Genomic DNA, 22,755 nt, shown 5'->3' with positions numbered 1-22,755 from the left:
AATTTTCCATACTCGCACAGATGGTAATGGAGACGTACAAATATCTTCCGATCTGGACATTGTCGCTGTGGGTACCTCTCCTAGTACAAACGACGAGCCAGCGCAGCATTGCCGTCCGCCTTACCGTACATGAAGTGTATCTCTGCCAGCTCTTGATTTGAATACATGTCGCACAGTCTAACGCCTACACAACACTGAATGTAACCTTCGCCTCGGGATGAACTGTCAGAGTGCCCTCTTAATGTCTCCTTTGACGGCAACGACCTGAGGAAAGAAAAACGTTCCGGTGAATTTCAATGTTGTGAAGGCCATAACTCGGAAATAAAGCATTTCCGGACACATGTTGTAATGAACTATTTTGATTGTCTACATGTGGGAAATACATACCTGAAATTATGCCCCGTATTTTTTAAACACCCTGTATACTCGTACCTATTTAGTTTTTTCCCACAGGTGATAGTAATGATAATTTTGTAAAGAAATATATTAGTGTGAAGATAAAAACCTGTCCACGATGTCTGGCCTACAACGCAATAACCTCATCATAAAATAGTTTTAGACTAATACAAACTACAGTAGCCTGCAGTTCGTGTCGGCAAGAAGTTCTTTTCAAGTACTACAGCACAAGAGTAAGAAACACCATGTCTGGTAAGAAAATTTCATTTTCGAATCTGAAAACATTGAATTAATTTGTGAAATCATTCCCACTTGTTGTCTACAACATCAAACTTTTTTTAAATAGTATAAATTAGGCTTAAATAAAATTAACTATCTATCTATTAGGGGAAAGATATAAGCTACTTTATCTCGAGTTAATTATTTTAATCTGGTTTACTGTAATACTACTTTCTAGTTAAGGGGAGAAGACAGAGAAATATGGTGAATAAGCATTAAATTTACGATATTCTTGGATATGTTAAAAATATATTAAGTTACATAAAATTTAATGCTCATTCATGGTTTTTTCCATCCGCTGTAAGACGATTTTTAAAGGCAAGCTACACAGAACATTTAAATCACATTGAAATTTCCGGTAGCTTTATTTTATTATCATTTTTTTAGCTTAAAATAGCTCTCCTTAGTATGTGAAAATGCATTGCGCTACATAAAATTTAGTGCACATTTATGGTTTTGTCACCTGATGTGATATAATTTTAAAACTCTGCTGCACAGAAATTTTATATGACACTAAAGTTTGATCCCAATTTCCCGTAAGTTTAATATATATATATATATATATATATATATATATATATATATATTTTATTCTCTTAAAAAATTATATCTCCGTAACTATTAATACTATGTGTATGATATTCACACGTTTTGTTAGGCTATTAGGAAAATTTTCTTTGGAATATAGGCCTTTGTCTGTTATTCTCTTGCGTGTAAGAAATATGCTCCCATATTTATGTAAAAGTACCTCTAAACTTCATTCTTAAAATGTAATGGTTTATCTTAAAATTTTGAAAGCCAATATCAAAATTGTGCTCCGGCTATTTTAAAGGACGTAACTTTAGGAGCAAAGTGCTATAGAAATTTTGAATTTATCTTCAAAAATGGCTGAGATATATCAATTTCAGTGAATTACTGTTGGAGCTATTCTCGTATATATTTTTTTAAATTTTGGTCTAATTTTTTTTTTCAAAATATTATCTCGTTGTTGGAACAATGGTATTTCTGCATACAAAAAATTAAAATTGTGCACCAAGTAGAGAAAAAAACATTTCAAATTTTCGTTATTCTTCCCCTTAAACGAGCTAATTACTATAATGTATATAATTTTGAATATAATTAATTTATTGTATTCATATTATAGGCAATTGCAAGAGCATGGAGACGGCTGGCAGCTCGGCAGACACAAGATGCAATCAATATATTTCGGGACTGCACTTGTACAGGGACATCAATTTATTTTTACCAACATTTTTAACATTAACCTGGCTATACTCGGAATACTCGGAAACACTGTTGCCCCCTTCCATTACAGGAGTTTGATGTTACTAGTGCAATATGTAAACAAATCATTTTACTAGGTATAGGAGGAGAGAAAAGTAGTGTATCCATTTATGTTGTAGGGAAATACGATATTACGATTTTCAGTTTGATCATCACTTTTACGGAATTTATCAAAATACAGTAGAGTAGTAACATTTTTTTTTCAAAAACTCAACTTTTCAGGCGGCTACGTTCGTTATGTAATGTCTACTTTATTTAGCATATTAATTATTGGTGTTAACACACAACATAGAGAGTTCACACCTGTGGAGTAACGGTCATCGCGTCTGGCCGTGAAACCAGGTGGCCCGGGTTCGATTCCCGGTCGGGGCAAGTTACCTGGTTGAGGTTTTTTCCGGGGTTTTCCCTCAACCCAATTCGAGCAAATGCTGGGTAACTTCCGGTGCTGGACCCTGGACTCATTTCACCGGCATTATCACCTTCATCTCATTCAGACGCTAAATGACCTAGATGTTGATACAGCGTCGTAAAATAACCCAATAAAATAAAAAAAAATACAATATAAAGAGTGCATTTAAATTGAGGGGCTCATAAGTAAAGGGCTGTAAGTGCACTTAAGTTACTTTTGGGAAAATGGGGTTTAAATATTTAAGTTTTCGTAAAATCGGTGAAATTTTTATTTAAATTTTAATGTGTGATGCGATTAAAATATCCCTTTGCCACTAAAATTTTAGATACTTTTTCTTACACTGGATGCACTTAACTCATGTTATTACAAATGTCACTAGCATTCCTTTGCTTCTAGCCACCTCAATTCAAAAAAAGCTAATCTGAATTTTTAAGCAAGTTGCTGAAACGGTTGCCGTTCATTACAATGCAGGCTTCAATTCAGTACGCATATTATTAAAAACATTTTGAAGCATATTCTCTGAAATTAAATTTATCGTTTCTTGAATATAATTTTTAGTACGATATTATTAATATAGGTTCTTTCTTCTGTAGAAAACGCAATCATATTCATGAAACACGCTATACACTGCAGTGTTTACTTCACTGCTTGAAGACTTCGAATGCAACAGCGGCCGTAAGTTTGTGTGTCTGACGGTAGCAAGGACATTAGTGAAGGGGTGAGAGTGAAGTACATTCAGAAATGCAGGTACAATAAAAATGCAAGTAAAAATAAAATGATGTCCCTGTATTTATTGTATACCGTTAAACATACATGCGTGTGTCACTGAAGATCATTGCTTCCCTGCCTGTTGAGTCAGTCTATCAAACAGCGTCAGATTGTCTTTAAAAACTGAGCTTCTACACGTGATTTTGCGCAAACATGTCAAGGACCTATTGCGATTTTTCCTGGAATCCCTCCATATGCGCCTTATGGCTAGTCTTCTTCTCTGCCTTTCAAGTGATGCATTTAGTACAGATTACAGGCGTTTCACTGGTTCCAGATAACTTCTCCGTTTCCTATGTCCTGTGTATTGCCTACATACAGGGCAGTCCGGAAACTTACTGATTGCCCCTTGTATCAAGATTGATGACAGAAATACGAAGGCGAACGCCAATGCCCAAAGAAATAAGGTTCAACGAAGAATGTGAACGACGTAGAACAGTTGCATAGACCTAATATCTTACGAACAATACCCATGGTCGCTCCCTTTCTCCCATCTGCGTACTAATTCAAATATTGACTTTATGCATTTACTTTTGGGCCATATTTACAGGTGCCAGAGTGTCACTCCTGATATTGTTCTTGGTGAGTCTCCATGGAGATTTGGAAGCTGCAGACGATACATCATGTGATATTGGAGCTCCACCCATGGAAAACTTCAGTCTTTCTGAAGTACGTACAAAGCAGGGTTTAAGCTAGAAAAAAAATAATTGTAGCAAAAATGCACAAATGAAAATTTATATTCGTGCAAATTGCGAAATGCTTGTCCAATATTATAAATAATTGTGCAGAAAGATAAATTTAATGGAGTATGCAGGAACAAAAAGTTACGTAATTTGTTTCTTGGAGTTTTATTACTTTCAAACCATCTTATCACGTAGGCCCTACAGCTTACTTACAAATGGCTTTTAAGGAACCCGCAGGTTCATTGCCGCAGTCACATAAGCCCGCCATCGGTCCCTATCCCGTACAAGATTAATCCAGTCTCTATCATCATGTTCCACCTCCCTCAAATCCATTTTAATATTATTCTTCTATCTACGTCTCGGCATCCCCAAAGATCTTTTGCCCTCCGGCCTCCCAACTAACACTCTATATGCATTTCTGGATTCGCCCATACGTGCTACATGCCCTGCCCATCTCAAACGTCTAGATTTAATGTTCGTAATTATGTCAGGTGAAGAATATAATGCATGCAGTTCTGCGTTGTGTAACTTTCTCCATTCTCCTGCAAGTTCATCCCTCTTAACACCAAATATTTTTCCTAAGAACCTTATTCTCAAACACCCTTAATCTCTGTTCCTCTCTCAAAGTGAGAGTCCAAGTTTCACAACCATAAAGAACAACCGGTAATATAACTGTTTTATAAATTCTAACTTTAAGATTTTTTGACAGCAGATTAGATGACAAAAGCGTCTCAACCGAATAATAACAAGAATTTCTCATATTTATTCTACGTTTAATTTCCTCCCGAGTGTCATTTATATTTGTTACTGTTGCTCCAAGATATTTGAATTTTTCAACCTCTGCGAAGGATAAACCTCCAATTTTTATATTTCCATTTCGTACAATACTCTCGTCACTAGACATAATCATATACTTTGTCTTTTCGGAATTTACTTCCAAACCTATTTCTTTACTTGCTTCAAGTAAAATTCCCGTGTTTTCCCTAATCGTTAGTGAATTTTCTCCTAACATATTCACGTCATCCGCATAGACAAGCAGCTGATGTAACCCGTTCAATTCCAAACCCTCTCTGTTATCCTGAACTTTTCTAATGCCATATTCTAGAGCGAAGTTAAAAAGTAAGGGTGATAGTGCATCTCCTTGCTTTAGCCCACAATGAATTGAAAAAGCATCAGATAGAGACTGGCCTATACGGACTCTGCTGTACGTTTCACTGAGACACATTTTAATTAATCGAACTAGTTTCTTGGGAATACCAATCCATCTTATGAGATTCTATAATACAGGATGTTTCCGGACTAGTGTTACAAACTTTCAGGGATGATGGGGAAGGGCATATATATCAGTTTGAGATAAGGAACCCTGGTCCGGAAGATACATGCAACTAAATCCTCGCTCACAATTTACAATGTGCGATGGAATTATATAAACCAATTAGGAGAAATTGTTCACTTAACTTACATGAATTGCACCAACTCTTTGAAATCCATTCCTGAACATCTATTGCTCAATACTTTTTTGAACATTGTCCATGCCATTAGCATTTCATTTCAGTCCAGATTAGTTCAAACACATCTCTGATTTCATTTTCTCCATTACCATCTTCGTTTCTGAAGTCCAATGTGGTTATCGCATTTTTGCACATTTACATTGAAAGTTTGTTGCATTTCAGAAGTTGAGTAGCAAAATACGAAAAATGCGACTGTGCCTTAAACCCTGGTACAAAGCCTATGATGTTACTAGACCTGAGGGAAGACTTCTAGAACCAACGTTAGCTCAGGCATTGCTTGTCCTCGCGTTCTTCTTCCTCATTGCCCCGTTACGGCCGTACCACAACCTCATGTCATTCTGAGTGATCCATGCTAGCTTTTGGATTGGAAGTAGTCATTTTAAAACCCGGCTGCCGGCGTTGCATTTTGGAGGACTATTAGTCCCGAGTAGTCCTTCTTGGTCGGGGTGAAGTAGAACTATGAGTAGCCTACCATGTCGTACAGTTATGGCGAGTAAATAGGGTCTAATGCTGCTCCAAGTAGAGGGCTCCAGAAAAAATATATCGGTCATTTCTCATCACGCTGAATTTTGACTTGAATGACATCCTGAGATAAAAGCGCCGTTGAAAGTAGGCCTATTAGGCCTACTAATACTAGGCTACTCTTTACTCCATCATCTCTAGAAAAATTAATCCTCGTTTTCTTAAGACAAACTTTATACCCTACTATTTAGGGTGATATAGCCTCCATGGATACTCTGAAGGCAAATATGTGTCTCATTATTAGAGAAATCCTCTGACACTATCTTAGCAGTTCTGCCAGAAGAGTCTAATTCCACATCTTTATGTCATAGTGTCTGGGCAATGCGTTTCAAAGTGTAGCTAACAAAAATAGTGTAAGATGCGAGACTATTGGGCCTAAGTCTAGATAAAAAAAATGAAGACAGAAAAATGCTTAAAGATGAGGGCAGTAATTTGCACGACGATTCTAAATAGCGCTGTAAGTGGTCAAAGTAACGATGAAGAATTGCTGGAAACTGTTACACTCCTGAACATATTAACTTAATATAGCCTAAAGTAGTTAAACTTGCCTAAGTAGGCCTAACTACATGAAATAAGTAGCCTAAGCTTATTTAAATAAATAAACAAAATAAAGATATAGGCTAAGTAAATAAACAAACAAACAAATGAAAAAGTAAGTATATACGTAAATAAATAAATCAGCAAATAAATAAGTAAATAAACAAACGCAAAATAAATAAGTAAATAAATAAACAAAATAAAGAAATAGGCTAAGTAAATAAGTAAATAAATAAACAAACAAATGAAGACGTAAGTAAGTTATATACATAAATAAATCAGTAAATAAACAAACAAATGCAAAATAAATAAGTAAATAAATGAACAAAATAAAGAAATAGGCTAAGTAAATAAGTAAATAAATAAACAAACAAATGAAGAAGTAAGTATATACGTAAATAAATAAATCAGTAATTAAAGAAACAAATGCAAAATAAATAAGTAAATAAATAAACAAAATAAAGAAATAGGCTAAGTAAATAAATAAATAAACAAATAAATGAAGTAAGTATATAGGGGAGAGTTGGGTAGTATCGGACATCGGGTAATATCGGACAGTGAGTTTCTTTCATCTACCACCAGATAATAGTACCTGAATGACATGGTTACGTTTCTGTGATGTCGCATACAGAAACGTAACCATGTCATTCAGGTACTATCATCTGGTGATAGATGAAAGAAACGCACTGTTCGATATTACCCAATGTCCGATACTACCCAACTCTCCCCTATGTAAATAAATAAATCAGTAAATAAACAAAATGCAAAATAAATAAATAATAAATAAATAAGTAAATTAATAAGTATATAAATAAACAAATATGGGAATAAATAAATAAGTGAATAAATAAATAAATAAACAAATACGAAGTAAATAAATAAACAACTAGAAATAAATGAATAAACGGATAAATAAATAATATGTGTGTATATATATATATATATATAAACTGGTAAAATAATTTATTAAATTGAAACGTGTTGTTGGGATCGCTATACGAATATTATTTGATCTTGATATAGCCTACTCCCATATCTTATTCACTGGATCGTGAATCGTAAATAAAAATGTAAATATTAGCCTACATAATACAAATAGGCCTAATATAATGAAGGTCTATGTTGGAACTCTGGGATCGAGTTCATTGACCCCTTTCCAATGCAACAATTGCTCAAAACATAAGAATCTACCTTTTCTAAGGACGGAACATTTTCCCAACAATACTTGCAATAGAATAGAATTTTTAAATTGAATGGATTTCTGAGATATAGACGAATGGCAAATTAACAAAAAGTAACGCAAACCGAGACATGAGCAGCGTTCAGAAAGCAATAGTAGTCTATTGTCAAGGCCATCTAGAGTATGGTAAATCATTGTATTTATATCTTGACTTTGTGTTCGTAAATTACGAACAGTTATTTATGAAACATAGTAGGTCTAAGTTATTTTAATGGATCTAATAGCTTGTTATTTAACATTAAAAAGCAATTTATTTAACAGACGTTGAAGAAAGTTGCCGTAAATCTTCAGACATCACCAAAGTGATGTTTACTAAGAATAATGTTAGTTTCTGTTATGTTTAATACGGCTATCTAGTCTATATAATTTTTACGGCTTGTTCCTTGAAAAATAACTTATTTCCCTTATCACTCTCTGGTTTTAAAACATAAATGTTTCCCGTTTTCGAAGACAAACATTGTGTAAATGGTTGAGCCCTTATAAGAAAACAGCTATGTTTGTTGTGAAAACCAAGAATGAAATTATGGAAAGATATATACCACGGTTAAACTATAGTCCCGTCGCTCTAATTTCCGGCAGCCAATCGCGTTGCAGGTCGGCTACATTTAAACGTGTGCGTCTTGTGATTCGCTGAAGAAGACGTTATTCATTTCTTAAGGTTCGATAAATACTAAATATAGGCCTAATCGCTCGCCATTTTGGCTCTTTCGTTGGCGTTCGCAGAAAGCACACGAGGACGTTATTTGCCGCTCAATTATTTGCTAAATTACAGTGCGTTTGGTTTATTATCATAGGAGCTACGACATGACAATGTTTAACGGTGTGGCAAATAGATTCCTCGTATGGTAGCTCGGCAACGAAAGAACAAAAATGGCGAACGATACTACCTACCTAGACTTTTTAGAGCCTTCACTTCCTAAGACGTAAGCAAAGAGGAGGAGTCACGCCGGGAATAACACCGTCGCGACTTTTTTTTTTATAGTGGTAGTAGCATTTATGCAATAGGCCTATCCCGACGTGGCCTACCCTGTGAGAAGTTTCCAAACTGGTACGAGTTTTTCAGGATTGTATTTTGTTTCTCAGATATATTGATCTGTAAAGAATTATGGCTACTGTGTTTCTTTTGTTTCAGATGTCGAAGATTCTTCAGTACTACACGGTTTTGACAAATTCAAAAATATTTTCTGATCGATTTTGTATTTGTATTTGTATTTTGTTTCTCAGATATATTGATCTGTAAAGAATTATGGCTACTGTGTTTCTTTTGTTTCAGATGTCGAAGATTCTTCAGTACTACACGGTTTTGACAAATTCAAAAATATTTTCTGATCGATTTTGTATTTGTATTTGTATTTTGTTTCTCAGATATATTGATCTGTAAAGAATTATGGCTACTGTGTTTCTTTTGTTTCAGATGTCGAAGATTCTTCAGTACTACACGGTTTTGACAAATTCAAAAATATTTTCTGATCGATTTTGTATTTGTATTTGTATTTTGTTTCTCAGATATATTGATCTGTAAAGAATTATGGCTACTGTGTTTCTTTTGTTTCAGATGTCGAAGATTCTTCAGTACTACACGGTTTTGACAAATTCAAAAATATTTTCTGATCGATTTTGTATTTGTATTTGTATTTTGTTTCTCAGATATATTGATCTGTAAAGAATTATGGCTACTGTGTTTCTTTTGTTTCAGATGTCGAAGATTCTTCAGTACTACACGGTTTTGACAAATTCAAAAATATTTTCTGATCGATTTTGTATTTGTATTTGTATTTTGTTTCTCAGATATATTGATCTGTAAAGAATTATGGCTACTGTGTTTCTTTTGTTTCAGATGTCGAAGATTCTTCAGTACTACACGGTTTTGACAAATTCAAAAATATTTTCTGATCGATTTTGTATTTGTATTTGTATTTTGTTTCTCAGATATATTGATCTGTAAAGAATTATGGCTACTGTGTTTCTTTTGTTTCAGATGTCGAAGATTCTTCAGTACTACACGGTTTTGACAAATTCAAAAATATTTTCTGATCGATTTTGCTTCCTCCTCGATTCTTTTCGTCTTAACTATGCGACTGCTGGTTTCATAGCGTGAGTTCTTTATTATAGACATGAGTAGAAGAAATAGGCCTACATTTTATTCATATCTAAAGAGCTGTGTGTGTGTGAATATGTGTGTGTAATCACCATGTCCTTCCTCATGTAAGTTGTACAGCGACATTACTTTATTTTTACCAACATTTTTAAAATTAACCTGGCTATACCCGGAAACACTGTTGCCCCCTTCCATTACAGGAGTTTGGAGTTGCTAGTGCAATATGTAAACAAATCATTTTACTAGCTATAGGAGGAGAGAAAAGTAGTGTATCCATTTATGTTACAGGGAAATATAGTATTACGATTTTCAGTTTGGTCATTACTTTTACAGTATTTTATCAAAAAACAGTAGAATAGTAACAATTTTTTTCACAAACTCAAGTCTTCAGGCGGTTATATTCATTATGCAATGTCTACTTTATTCAGCATATTACTAACCTAATTTATTCTTGAGAATTTTGTGAGCACTTTCGTAAGAAACCCCAATTTCTACAGCTAACTTCTTGACCGACTTATTAGGACCTCGCTGCATCCTTTCTCTAGCATCTTCTACAGCATCTTCTGTCACCTTTGTTGACCATCTTATACTTTTCTTCCTTTCTGTACACTCTGTTGCTCTAAATTTATCTACCAGATTAATGACATTTCTACGAAAATATTCCGTGAAGATATAATCAGGAAATTGTGAAAAAAAAAAAAAAAAAAAAAAAAAACTGTTGTTCACATTCGGCTATATTGTAATTCCAGTTTCCATCATCGTCCTTCATACCTACAAATAGTAAAACAAAACTCTTGTTTAAATAATGCTGTTAAGTACCGCACCATATTTCTGTATAGGGTACCGTACTTTCGGTAACTCTAATCTTCACTTGTGCTCAGTCCACACAGATAAATTCAGTTATGCTACACACGATACCTGTATGAAAATAAACTTCAATAATATAAGCTCTTTCTTCTATAGAAAACGCAACATATTTCTGAAACACACTGTACTCTGTACTGTTTAATTCACTTCTAGCAACAGCGGCCGTAAGTTTGTGTGACTGACGTTAGCAGGGACATTAGTGAAAGGGGTGGGAGTCAAGTACATTTAGAAACGCAGGTACAATAAAAATTAAAGTAAAAATATAATGATGTCCCTGTACATTCTAATGCTGTCGAAACAAGAGCTATGCAATCACAAAACTATCACCAATTTTGTAATAGCTTAAGCCTTGATGACAACGTGCACCACTCCACTTCTCCATCCTGACTAAATAGCATAGGCCCTACACTTCTAAACACAACAAGAATGTTTGCAACCTAACTCGATCTTAGCCGAAAAATAAGAGGTTTAAATTCGCCTAATTGGTTGGTTCATCCATTACAAGGGGCACTATAATCTTTTCGCAGTAAGAAATATCCTAATATAAACAATAGCACGTGACTGAAGTGAGGCGTCATTGGCCACTGTTTGGCGCCATAGATTCTCAGTACGTGTTCCCGCCTACTGTTGTACATTCTGCTTCATGTTAAACATTTCCCGTTACTCGTCAAGTAGGCCTAACCTCACTACTATGCATTCGTTTGCTTAGGAAACATTTACTTTATAATTACTGTAATTAAATTATTTTAAGTCTTATGTCTTCACAATGGACAGTTGAGGATACAGAAGCCATACTTCAGTACCACGTGCTTACGTGAACAACTACGAGCTCAAGTGACGCCAGCTTGTTAGAAGAACAGACTACCTTGGTATTACTGTTGGTATTCATCCGCGTTCATAGTACATAACAAAATATAAAAGTAGCTTTTCTTTTACATAGCGTTTTACACATGAGTGAAGTTAAATATTTCATCTCATTTAACAACTAGAATTCAATTTTTTATTTTCAAATAATACAAGATTGTGGTTTCCAAATACGAACTATATTTTCCTGCGTCATGTGACTGTTTCGACTGGGAGCCAATCACGGTTATGACAGCCACGTGCTTATGTTTACATTAGGATTTTTCTTACAGCGAAAACAGAATAGGTTTACAGATTTTTAAGCAAATTGCTAGTTTTTTTTTTTAATTAGAGTAGCTATTAATAAGCAAACTGGCTCCATCTCCAAAATTGAGACTACTCATTCTGCCTGTGATTTCCCTGAATGATTGTATTCACTGATTTACTGAGTGAGTGAATTTATTGATTTATTTATTGAATTAGTTGATTGATTTATTGATTGATTTGATTGATTTATTGCATTACTTTATTGATTTATTGATTGTTTAGATTGACTGATTTATTTATTCGTTGAATTGATTGATTCAATGATTGATTAGTTTACTGATTCCATTTATTGATTCCCTGACTAAATGTTTGGATTGATTGATATATTGATTGATTGGATTGATAGATTCATTTATTGGATTAGTAGATTGATTTATTCGATCGATTGATTGGAGTGATTGATAGATTAATAGACCTAATATATTAATCGAAGTTCTCAGTGGTGGAGGTAACAACTTGGAGTCAATTTTGACTTTGTATGATCACGATTTTTTTATTATAAATAGGCCCTAAGTATACCTACATAGTTGTATGTTTATAATGTATGTTTTTATATTTGTTTAGGTACCGCCCTACTGGGAACAAATATGTAGTCAGAAAAAGGGCGAAGACCGTAGAAAGAAAATACGAAAATAATATACTAAGCATGATTTACCAAGAAAGTAAGTAGTCTAGGCCTACTGTGATCATATTAATTCAACTTCGAGAGTCTTTTGTTCTGAATAACGTGTAGCAAAGTAGGAAAGAGATTAAAAAAAAAGTTTAATGAAGATGAGAAACCATTATTCATTGAGACAATGTCGAGGTTAGGAGCAAAAATTAGGCTAGTTCTTTTACTGCTTAGCTAGGCTAACATCAATAAGGAACAGAAGCCTACATAAGTAAAACGTAGGTGAAATGAAATTATAGAAAACATTAGAAACGATATAGTCTAATTTAATGCACAACCTATTTACTAATATTCTAGGCACAGCGTAGCAAATATCTTAGAAAATAGTTGAAATAAACCCCTTTGAAATGTACGACATTGTTTACTTGTGATGTTGGTTTAGCTGGATTAAAGTAGGAAAGAATTTGATTCTTGCAGCATTTACAAAATCGTGCAAAATTCAATGCAGATTAGGGTATAACTTAAGTTTAGTTACACTCATAACTTAGAAATATAGGCTACAGAGGTGTGAAAATTATTAGAATAATCTTAATTTTAAAGGTTTTTTAATAGTTCCTTCACAAATATTAATTGAATTGATGAATATTGGTATATATTACTATACTGATGTAGGATATATTTACTACTAACAATGCCGGAAAGCATTGTTGTACATTGGTATTTTTCTTATTTTACAATTGTTATGGGAATTCAGAAATTATTATATTATGTTGGCGGAATTGGAAACATCAAAAATTATATGCACAAAACAGATGTATACGTTCATTTGAACCTTCACAACAATGTAAACGCAAAGAACAATTTGTTTAAAGCATTTCTTAATTAATTTTTTATGTTTCCAATTCTGCCAACATAATATAATAACTTCTGAATTTCCATAAAAATTGTAAAATAAGAAAAATACCAATGTACAACAATGCTTTCCGGCATTGTTAGTAGTAAATATATCCTACATCAGTATAGTAATATTATATACCAATATTCATCAGTTCAAAGAATATTTGTGAAGGAACTATTAAAAAACCTTTAAGATTAAGATTATTCTAATAATTTTCACACCTCTGTATGTGTGAAATGTTTTGGATTAATTAATGTGAGAAGGGACTAACTTATGTTAAAAAAATAACTAAATTTGTGAAAATTATTTACTTTTTAAATTTCTTATTTGGTTATTTAACAACGTTGAGTCAACTAGGCCTACTAAGTACTTCAGTACTTTTCGTAGTGTCAGGGTGCGAATTAAGATTTTTGATGAGGGAGGATAAAATCCTAGACAGAGAATACCATACATATAAATATTATTATCCTGATTCGATACGGCTCAACGCTTGGTCGCTCTGAGTTGCTTGTCTTGCATCTTACCCATAATAATAATATTAATTATATCCGTGAGCAGGCTTAAGATAAGATGTGTAATGCCTAAGTTACTGATTGTTGTCAGCTTGCCGGTGATGATATACATCAATATTATTTTATATGCTTACTTTATACTGTACTTTATAAAGTATAGCCTACTCGTATTGAAAGAATTATATTTTGTGAGGAGGGATAGAAGTTATCCCTGGCAGGGACGTTAATATGAATTTATGAGAGGGGGATAACTTTCCAACAAGGGGGAGAATCCCCCCATTCTTCCCGTTAATTCGCACCTTGCTTAGTGTCGATAGGATTGGTGATAGTGAGATGATATTGCCGAGATGAGGCCAAGGATTCGCCATAGATTACCTGACATTCGCCTTACGGTTGGGGAAAACCTCGGAAAAACCCAATCAGGTAATCAGCCCAAGCGGGAATCGAACCCACGACCAAGCGCAACTTCAAATCGGCAGACAAGCGCCTCAGCCGACTGAGCTACGCCGGTGGCCACCAAATTTATTTAAGACATTATTTGAAGTCATTCTTATCTATAGAATAGTAGTAGACTTTAAAAGTAAATAGGTTACTACTTGCATATGAACTACATCCATTAAGGGCACTGAGTTGTGATCTCTGTGCGATTAAAAACTTTCAGTACAAAAGTTTAGTTCAATATTTCTAGGCTTTTAGTGCTCGAGACTGGAATAAAAATTTCAATGCTTATACAATCAATCATTCTGAATTCAATGGTATAAAAGACAACTAATTAATTTCTTATCCAGTACAAAAGAAAGGCCGTAACTGATAACCTGTTTTCCCATTTTGCTAAATCCACTTCATTCTTCAGGTGCACATTACTTGCTACAATCTTCACTCATTATACCTTGTATTCTTTTAAGATATCTAATAATGTATATTGTAAATTCTAAAGCAAAAGTTAGTTAAATATTTCACCCCTAGTGAAACAGAAAAAGTATTGAAATTCGTTTAACATTTTTTGCAATTTTTTCAATGCTTATATATATATTTTTTCTCGTGTTATGTGTGTGATATTCTTAAACCCGTAGGTCTACTATGTAGAACACAGGCTGCATAAAACTCTGGAAAAATTTAATGTTAATTTATTCAGTAGTTTCAGAGAAAAATGCACGTAAGTATGAAAAATTTTAACTTATGGAAACCTGCATTAAAAAAAAAAGGATAAATGAATTACATGCACCGCAAAATTTAAAGAGGCTATTTAAAGGGCTTATCTGCACAAATACCCCCCACAATATTTATATTGTTTTAAAGAGTAAGTTTTTTCACTTTTTTTAAAACACATAATAAAAAATCGGATTTTTGACCCCTAATCACTTCATAGTTCCCTTAAAACGGACAGTAATTTGCATTATTTACTCGTTTCAGCTGACCTTAACGTTTTCAGTGGCAACTACACAGTTCTGGCAGCGGATTATGTCACCTATGCAATAATCGGTGCTTGCCTTGATAACTTTGAAAAACGTGAGTAAAGAAACATGATTCAAGTATTTGTAGCCTATAGGGCATAAATCAACTTTCGGAGAAAGAGATTGTTTCAGTTAGGCTACTAGGAATAGGTCTACAGTTAGCAAAGATTTTAATGTAAATACCTTACAACATTTAAATAGCATACAGGGTGTTTCAGAATTCATCCGAAGAAATTTATCTGATTATAGAGGGGTTGTAGACAACAATTTGAGATAGGGAACCCAGGGCCTTCGACGAAAACATCCTGAGTTAGTAGTTATTAAAGTTGTTTACATTTAATACTCATAATCCAGTATTAAAATGAAATAAGCTTAGGTGGATGGAATGGTATTGAATGAATTCGGACCTTATTAGGGATTGGATGAAGCCAAACTATTAAGAACTTTTCAACCGTGTTTTCAAACTGTATCTTTCACAGAACGTGTAAATTTTTAGACAGATAATGAGACAGTACGCACTACTTTTTGTTTCACCCTAATTCATTTTCGTTGTTTATTTTAGAAGAGGATTATCGGCATGAAGTGTGCTCTGATTTCGTTTGAACAAGAAAAACTGCCCCTTTATACCGGGTGCAGTTAGGCAAAATTAATAACTTCTCTCCTATTTAACAGATAAAGCGTAATTCCTCTTATGGAACCATAAATAGTGTTGCCTATGTACACAAAAAATATATGCTACCTGTAACTTCCATACAGTGTTTCATAAAAATCTGTTAGCTACAGGTAGATGGGAGAGAAGTTATTAATTTTGTTTAAATTCACCCTTATAAAGCGATAGTTCCTCTTACACCAACGTAATTAAAGTTTGTACATAAAAATAATAGTACATATTATTTTAATGTACCGAAGTAGTAATGATATTTCCATGCAGATATTCTGCGTCATCATAGTAATGAAAGAGTAATGGAACGGAGAAAAATTCTCTCCGGCGCCGGGATTTGAACCCGGATTTTCAGCTCTACGTGCTGATGCTTTATCCATTAAGCCACACCGGATACCATCCCGGCGTCGGACAGAATCGTCTGCAGTAGTGCAGAGGGCGGCCACTAGAGGGAGCCCAAGAGTTGGAGCTTAATCTGAGACGATTCTGTCCGACGCCGGGATGGTATCCGGTGTGGCTTAATGGATAAAGCATCAGCACGTAGAGCTGAAAACCCGGGTTCAAATCCCGGCGCCGGAGAGAATTTTTCTCCGTTCCATTACTCTTTCATCGTAAAAATAATATGCCTATGCTAGATGTAACTCCTATCATAGTTTCATAAAAATCCGTTAGAATGGAGAGAAGTTATTCATTTTGCCTAAAATCACCTCCCATAAAGGGGTAGTTCCTCTTAGACAAAGTCAATCAGAACTTGTACACAAAAATTATGTGCTACCTACAAGGTGTGCACAAAGTTTCATAACAATCCGTTAGAATGCACAGAAGTTATTAATTTTGTCCAGCTAGATTTGCGTTTTAGCACACTGTACGTTACAGTAAAGCACCTAAGTGGTAAATGTACCTAGGCCCTAGTAATACCTACAGTATTTGAGACAGGAAGATCAAAAATCCACTAACTCCAATTTTTGACAAAATTGAGTTATGGGCTGGATGATGCTTTTTAGTTTGTCGCGCATGCGTGGAAGGCAAAAATACACTAATATCGACATTCATCTGCATTCTGAGGGCTGTTTTAAAACTCGTAGAAGTCAGAACTCCACTTAAGTTACTCCATGGAATAAGAGAGTTCTTGCATTTCAAGCTTAATTTTCCGGTAGGTGGCAACACTATCGCTCAACCAGCTGAGTAAAGTGATACGATACGGCATTCAGAATGTCACAAAAATCTATGAAATCCATGTAAGTAAGACTATTAAACAGTGGCGTAGCGTCAATGTAAGCTAAAAAGCTCAGCTTCCCCAGTTAATAATAATTTCATAATAAACCTGCAATCTATGGACAAAATTATTTATTAATTTTAATAGAATTTATATTTACGCGTTAAATATTGTGATGCGGCAGCTTAGGATGATTTGTGATGCAGCAGTATACAAGAAGCCTGCACACACCAGCTTCCAAGCAGACTGGTTTCTTACACTCATTCTTCTGTGTAACCCATCCCGCAGATTTTCCTTCCCTTTCTAACTAAACTACCCTAGTCGCAAGGATTGCAAGAAGCTAGCTTTGACATTGAAAATAAGTAGTTTCAGAGTTATCCCTTTTCGTCAGTTGTGTTCAGTTGAAGTGTTAGTGTGCATTGTGGCTGATATAATCAATAATGAGTGAAATAACAGTTCCTGACACCAATTTACTTGAATTTTTTTAGGACAATTCTATTATCAAGATTGACTTACGAACGAAAGTGTGATCTAAAAAACAAAAATGACCGAATCCCTTGCTGTCAATGAAGGACACAACCAAAAGACAGACGCATACTTACGTACTGTATCTATTGACCGTTAATATTGTGATTCCTCTAACTATGACAGGGAGTGAGCTAGTGTTATACGTATACGTGTCTATTTGATGTGTAAACCGTGAAATCATATTTTACTACGTACTATTTGAGGTCATGCCTTATTGGTGTTACTTATGAGGTTCCAACCAATCTTCAACTGCTGACTTGACATTGACTGCTATTTATTTTAAGACTGTATTTTTGTAATAAGTTTTCTCATATTGCATGAAAGACAACTTGAATTAGCTTCCCCTGCTCAAAATTTCATGCTACGACACTGCTATTAAAAGCACAATATCGAGCCGATTAACTTCCAGAAACCCAATACAGATGCATCATTCCCCATTCAACTAAAGTATTTATTTTATTGGGTTATTTTACGACGCTGTATCAACATCTAGGTTATTTAGCGTCTGAATGAAATGAAGGTGATAATGCCGGTGAAATGAGTCTGGGGTCCAGCACCGAAAGTTACCCAGCATTTGCTCGTATTGGGTTGAGGGAAAACCCCGGAAAAAACCTCAACCAGGTAACTTGCCCTGACCGGGATTCGAACCCGGGCCATCTGGTTTCGCAGCCAGACGCGCTGACCGTTACTCCACAGGTGTGGACTTCAACTAAAGTACAATTCAGCATTGGTATTGAAAGAAGAAAGCTAAAGGACTTGCAAAATTTAATGCAGTTTATTTCTGATGAAAGTAGGACGTATTACCAAACTCTGTTTGCGGACAGTAATAATCTAGAATGTAGATGCACATGAAGAACATGAGAGTGAGAGAAAAAAAACAGAATCTGTGACATGAAAGAGACTGTGTTAACATTTAAATTTTGTTTGTGGTTTTATTTGTGTATTTTGATGTGCTTTATAGTAATTTGTGATTTTCTGTCTCATATTTTTGAAATAAAAAAATATAGCAACGTTAATCTTAATAATAATCTTCTATTTTCTCGTATATTCCAGTGTTTCATAAGGCTCATATTTATTCACTTTCCTTAATTCATACACTGTGGAAGTCAGAAAACCACTAACTCCAGCAGTGTTTATTCCAAATTGTAGCGTAAGATAATGTAAAAATTTAGGTTTTGAAGTATTTAATTGATAGAGAATGTAATTTTACACAATATTAGAGTAAGGGAGGGGATTGTCGGATAATCTCGGATAACATATTTCTTTTCCATCGAATGGTGCAATCTGATGTGAAAATAATGCATTACGTTCTCTACAAGTAGACGAACATCTGCATGAATAGCCATTACTGTTGAGTGCTTCACTGTGTGCGAATAGCGTGTTTTCAACGTTTCTGCAAAAAAAAAAAATACTTTTTGAGGGTAAGTAATGTGATTTATTCGTTACAAGTTATTCTTATATTTACACAACATGGTATGCACTGTTTGATATACCATAGATAAGGCTTCTTAATTCTCTAATTGCAGAAATGCTATCGACAACATGTTTCATGCAGCTGGCTTGTTTTACTGTTTGTGAAGAGTCGGCCAATGTCGGATACTAGCTGAGGGCAATGTCGGATACTAGCCGAGGGCAATGTCGGATACTAGCTGAGGGCAATGTCGGATACTAGCCGAGGGCAATGTCGGATACTAGCTGAGGGCAATGTCGGATACTAGCCGAGGGCAATGTCGGATACTAGCCGAGGGCATTGTCGGCTGTCTTTCAATGCTGCTCGCTACATAAAAGCTGCCTTAATCCCATTTATATGTTTTCTATAACAAACCACTACTTTTTACTCATGGGTATTTTTAATTAATGTAAGTAATTAATTTTATAATTAATCGAATATTATGAAGTACCGAATTGTTTCTTCTTCTGATATTTTTAGATGCCTAAAGTAAAAGAAAAAAGAGGTTCAGTCTAAAGAAAATGGAAGTCTGAAGATATGGTAAATGCCATTGTCGCAGTACGGGAGAAAAGAATGGGCTATCTTGCTGCTTCCAAACGATTCAATGTACCTCGATCAACATTATTTGATTATGTACGGTCCAACTCTGAGCCCACCAAAGCCGTTAAATCGAAACTTGGAGAAAACCAATACTCCCAGCTTCACTTGAAGAGAAGCTAGTTGACTATGTGTTAATGATGGAGAGAAAATATTTTGGATGAACCAGAAATGATGTTAAAAGGCTTGCATATCAGTTGATTAAACACAACACTATTGTAATAGTTTCTGATATGCAATATATTATTTTAAATGCATTATCATACCTCTTACATAATAATGTCTAATGTATCCGACATTAGCTTCCCATTCTGTCAGTGATGATATTATTTCTCTTTTGTCTTTGCAAGTTATACAGCAAATACATATTATGTAAATTACCTAATACTTACGTACAATCTGCAGGAATCCCAAGAGGTTATTATAATACTGAGTACTTCCAGTTCTAACTTTTTTTAATTACCTTTATTTTAAAACATCAAAATGGTATCCGACAATACCCTCCCTTACTCTAATAGATAAATGTATAATATTTAAAGTTAGCAAGAGAAATAATATGTTTTTTTTCTCTCTCCTGTAAAATTTGGTTTATTGGAGTTAGGGGGTATTTGATTTCCCTGTCTCATTTAGATTTCTTACACAAAGTTAGAATATTGCAGACTACAACCGATGATTAATACTGTGTAGGCCTATAAGTCTACGTATTTTTTTACAATTGAAAACAAACTTAATTCATTCCGAAGAAAATAACATCCTTCCTTCATTGAATAGGCCTAGTCCTATATAAAGTGTATATTTCTTTCATATTCTTCTTTACTTTTCAGCTTTCATTAGGGTTCTGTCAAATAAGAGAGATATGACTAATGCAATGGACAATTTACTAAGAACCAGCCTCAGGAATATTGGTCTGGACGACAGTGAGTTCATACGAACCAACAGCCGGTTATGTAATCCATGAAGAAGAGATCTGCTACTGTGGTAACAGAGAACCAGTGCTAAATAAAATAAATTGTAAGGCTGGAAAATCGTTTGCATTTAATTTCCCTTGTTACATCCTGTCCAAATTAAGCAGCTATTTGAATCTTTTTTTTTCTAATACAGAAACTTTTGGCTTTTGAATGAACCTAGAATGTTTGTTATCTAACTAACTACATTGTAAGCTAGAAATTAATTTTTAAATTTTAAGGTATTTTTTTCAGAAACTACTTAAATTAGGGCTATGAAATTTTGGGGACATGTTAATAGGCTACATGATAGCTACCTAAACGGTAGTCTTAATGATGCAACTGAAGAATGTGATCCCAAAACGAGTTAAGTCCATTCTTATGCAAGAACTGGGCTAGTTTTTTATGTATCGTTCTACGGACTGAGCGAGTTTTCCAGTGATATGCACAATAACACAAACTTTTAGATAACGATTGGCGTTGTTTTGGAAGAAAACAAGCTTAAAATAGGTATAGGCTAATGGCAGAGATCTAAGAAAAAAAGCATATAGGGCCCTACAGTAGGGTCTACAATGTATAAATCATAAAAATGACCAAATGGACTTAGCGAATTTTGGAATCACATTCTTCAAAGGCTATGTTGAAATCTGCCTTTCTAATAACATTTCTGATTTGTGTTCATTTTCATGCAGGAACAATAGTAATATGCGTTACAAGAGCGGTATGTTGAAGTTTTAATGTTCGAGGAAAAGTTTGAAAAAGCGAAACGTAGTTGAGCTTTTTTAATTTCCGAGAATTGAAAGAAAACATACCGCTCGTGTATCGTACATTATTTTGTGCGAAGATCGTTTATTACATACCTGAAAGAGGAATTTCTAATTAGTTGCAATGAAATCTCCATCTTGGTTTCTGTTCAATGACGGCAAATTTGCAAAACAAAAATATCTATCTTCAACATTGTTGCTTTAAAATGTTTTCTGTGTTTACTATACTCCAGCAGGCCCTGATATACATTTGTCTTTTTTTCCCAGTCTATGGAATCTTGTTGATTTTTTCACGGCTTCCTTAATGTTACTTGCATCACGAATGCAGTAACTTTAGTGGAGTTGTAGAGTTTACTTAATTTTTGAAAATTTTTAAAAAACAATAATTAACAGTGCAATTTAGGTGAAATTGCAGTGGTAAGTTTCCAATTTATAACTATTAGGCCTACTATATTGAACGTCTCTAAAAATAATATGTTAAAAGCTTAAAGCAGTAAAATCAAAATGTGACTTAAGCGGTAAGAAGAGAGAAATTGTTATGTATGTTAGGTTGGGAATATTGAATGTGGAATTTTAGACTTTCCGCGGATTGGTTTTGTGCGGAAACCAAGCAAATGCGCACGATCTCGCACAAAAGTTTTTTTTTGAACGATGAATATTCGTTTGAGTCCTATGTAGGGCCTAATACAAAAATAATAGACATATTAAAAATTAGGGCCTATATTGAATGGTTTTACTTTAGTGTTTTCTGACAAAAAGTTGTTGAAATTTCATATCCCCATTTCGCACTATCAGTTGTCTATGGCTTTCATCACATCCTCAGCATGCCAACTCTGCTGATTTGACTTCCTTTTTATATTTTGACGGCAAGATTTTCTGCAGTGAAATAATTTGACTTCAAATAAAATGTGAAATTGGGTTTATTTGGAAAAAGAGAAATATCCTAATCATTATTTAAGATTTTAAAATACACTACCAACATTGCATAAAGACTAAAATGCTGAAGTCCTATTGTATTTTTCACTGCAATAATTCGATATAAGTTAACCTGCAATGACTATTAACAAAGCTAGAAATGTGTAATATTTTAATAGACTGTTATAGCCTACAGGGACATCATTTTATTTTTACTAACATTTCTAATATTACCTGGCTATACCTTTGGATCAACGATTAAGAACCGGAAACACGTTTCCAACCATCTTCCACGACAGAAGTTCGGTGATACTGGCGTAATATACAAACAAATCACTTTACTAGGTATAGGAGGGAAGAAAAGTAGTTCAGCCATTTACGTAAACTAGGAAATATCGCGATTTTGAGTTTGATAATTTTCATTAGGTTTTTGTTTAATCAAAAT

General features: G+C 34.3%; 1 protein-coding gene across 1 annotated transcript; it reads left to right on the top strand.

Moving 5' to 3' along the window:
- The first annotated feature begins 520 nt into the window (after positions 1–520).
- On the top strand, positions 521–20,712 carry LOC138716290 (uncharacterized). Its single transcript, XM_069849224.1, has 6 exons — positions 521–648; positions 3,684–3,802; positions 9,605–9,720; positions 12,326–12,423; positions 15,195–15,290; positions 20,512–20,712. The coding sequence occupies exons 1-6, from the start codon at positions 642–644 to the stop codon at positions 20,643–20,645; spliced, it is 570 nt and encodes a 189-aa protein (XP_069705325.1). The 5' UTR covers positions 521–641; the 3' UTR covers positions 20,646–20,712.
- Positions 20,713–22,755: the final 2,043 nt, after the last annotated feature.

Source organism: Periplaneta americana, chromosome 2 (genome assembly GCF_040183065.1).
Source record: "Periplaneta americana isolate PAMFEO1 chromosome 2, P.americana_PAMFEO1_priV1, whole genome shotgun sequence".
NCBI lineage: Eukaryota > Metazoa > Arthropoda > Insecta > Blattodea > Blattidae > Periplaneta > Periplaneta americana.
This window is presented reverse-complemented; position numbering and strand designations above follow the sequence as displayed.

What these genes read in the sequence shown, in the direction of transcription:
- LOC138716290 (XM_069849224.1), top strand. An exon ending in AAAACTTCAGTCTTTCTGAA is followed by an intron (nt 3,803 to 9,604) that starts GTACGTACAAAG and finishes CTTTTGTTTCAG; the next exon opens with ATGTCGAAGATTCTTCAGTA. An exon ending in GCGACTGCTGGTTTCATAGC is followed by an intron (nt 9,721 to 12,325) that starts GTGAGTTCTTTA and finishes ATATTTGTTTAG; the next exon opens with GTACCGCCCTACTGGGAACA.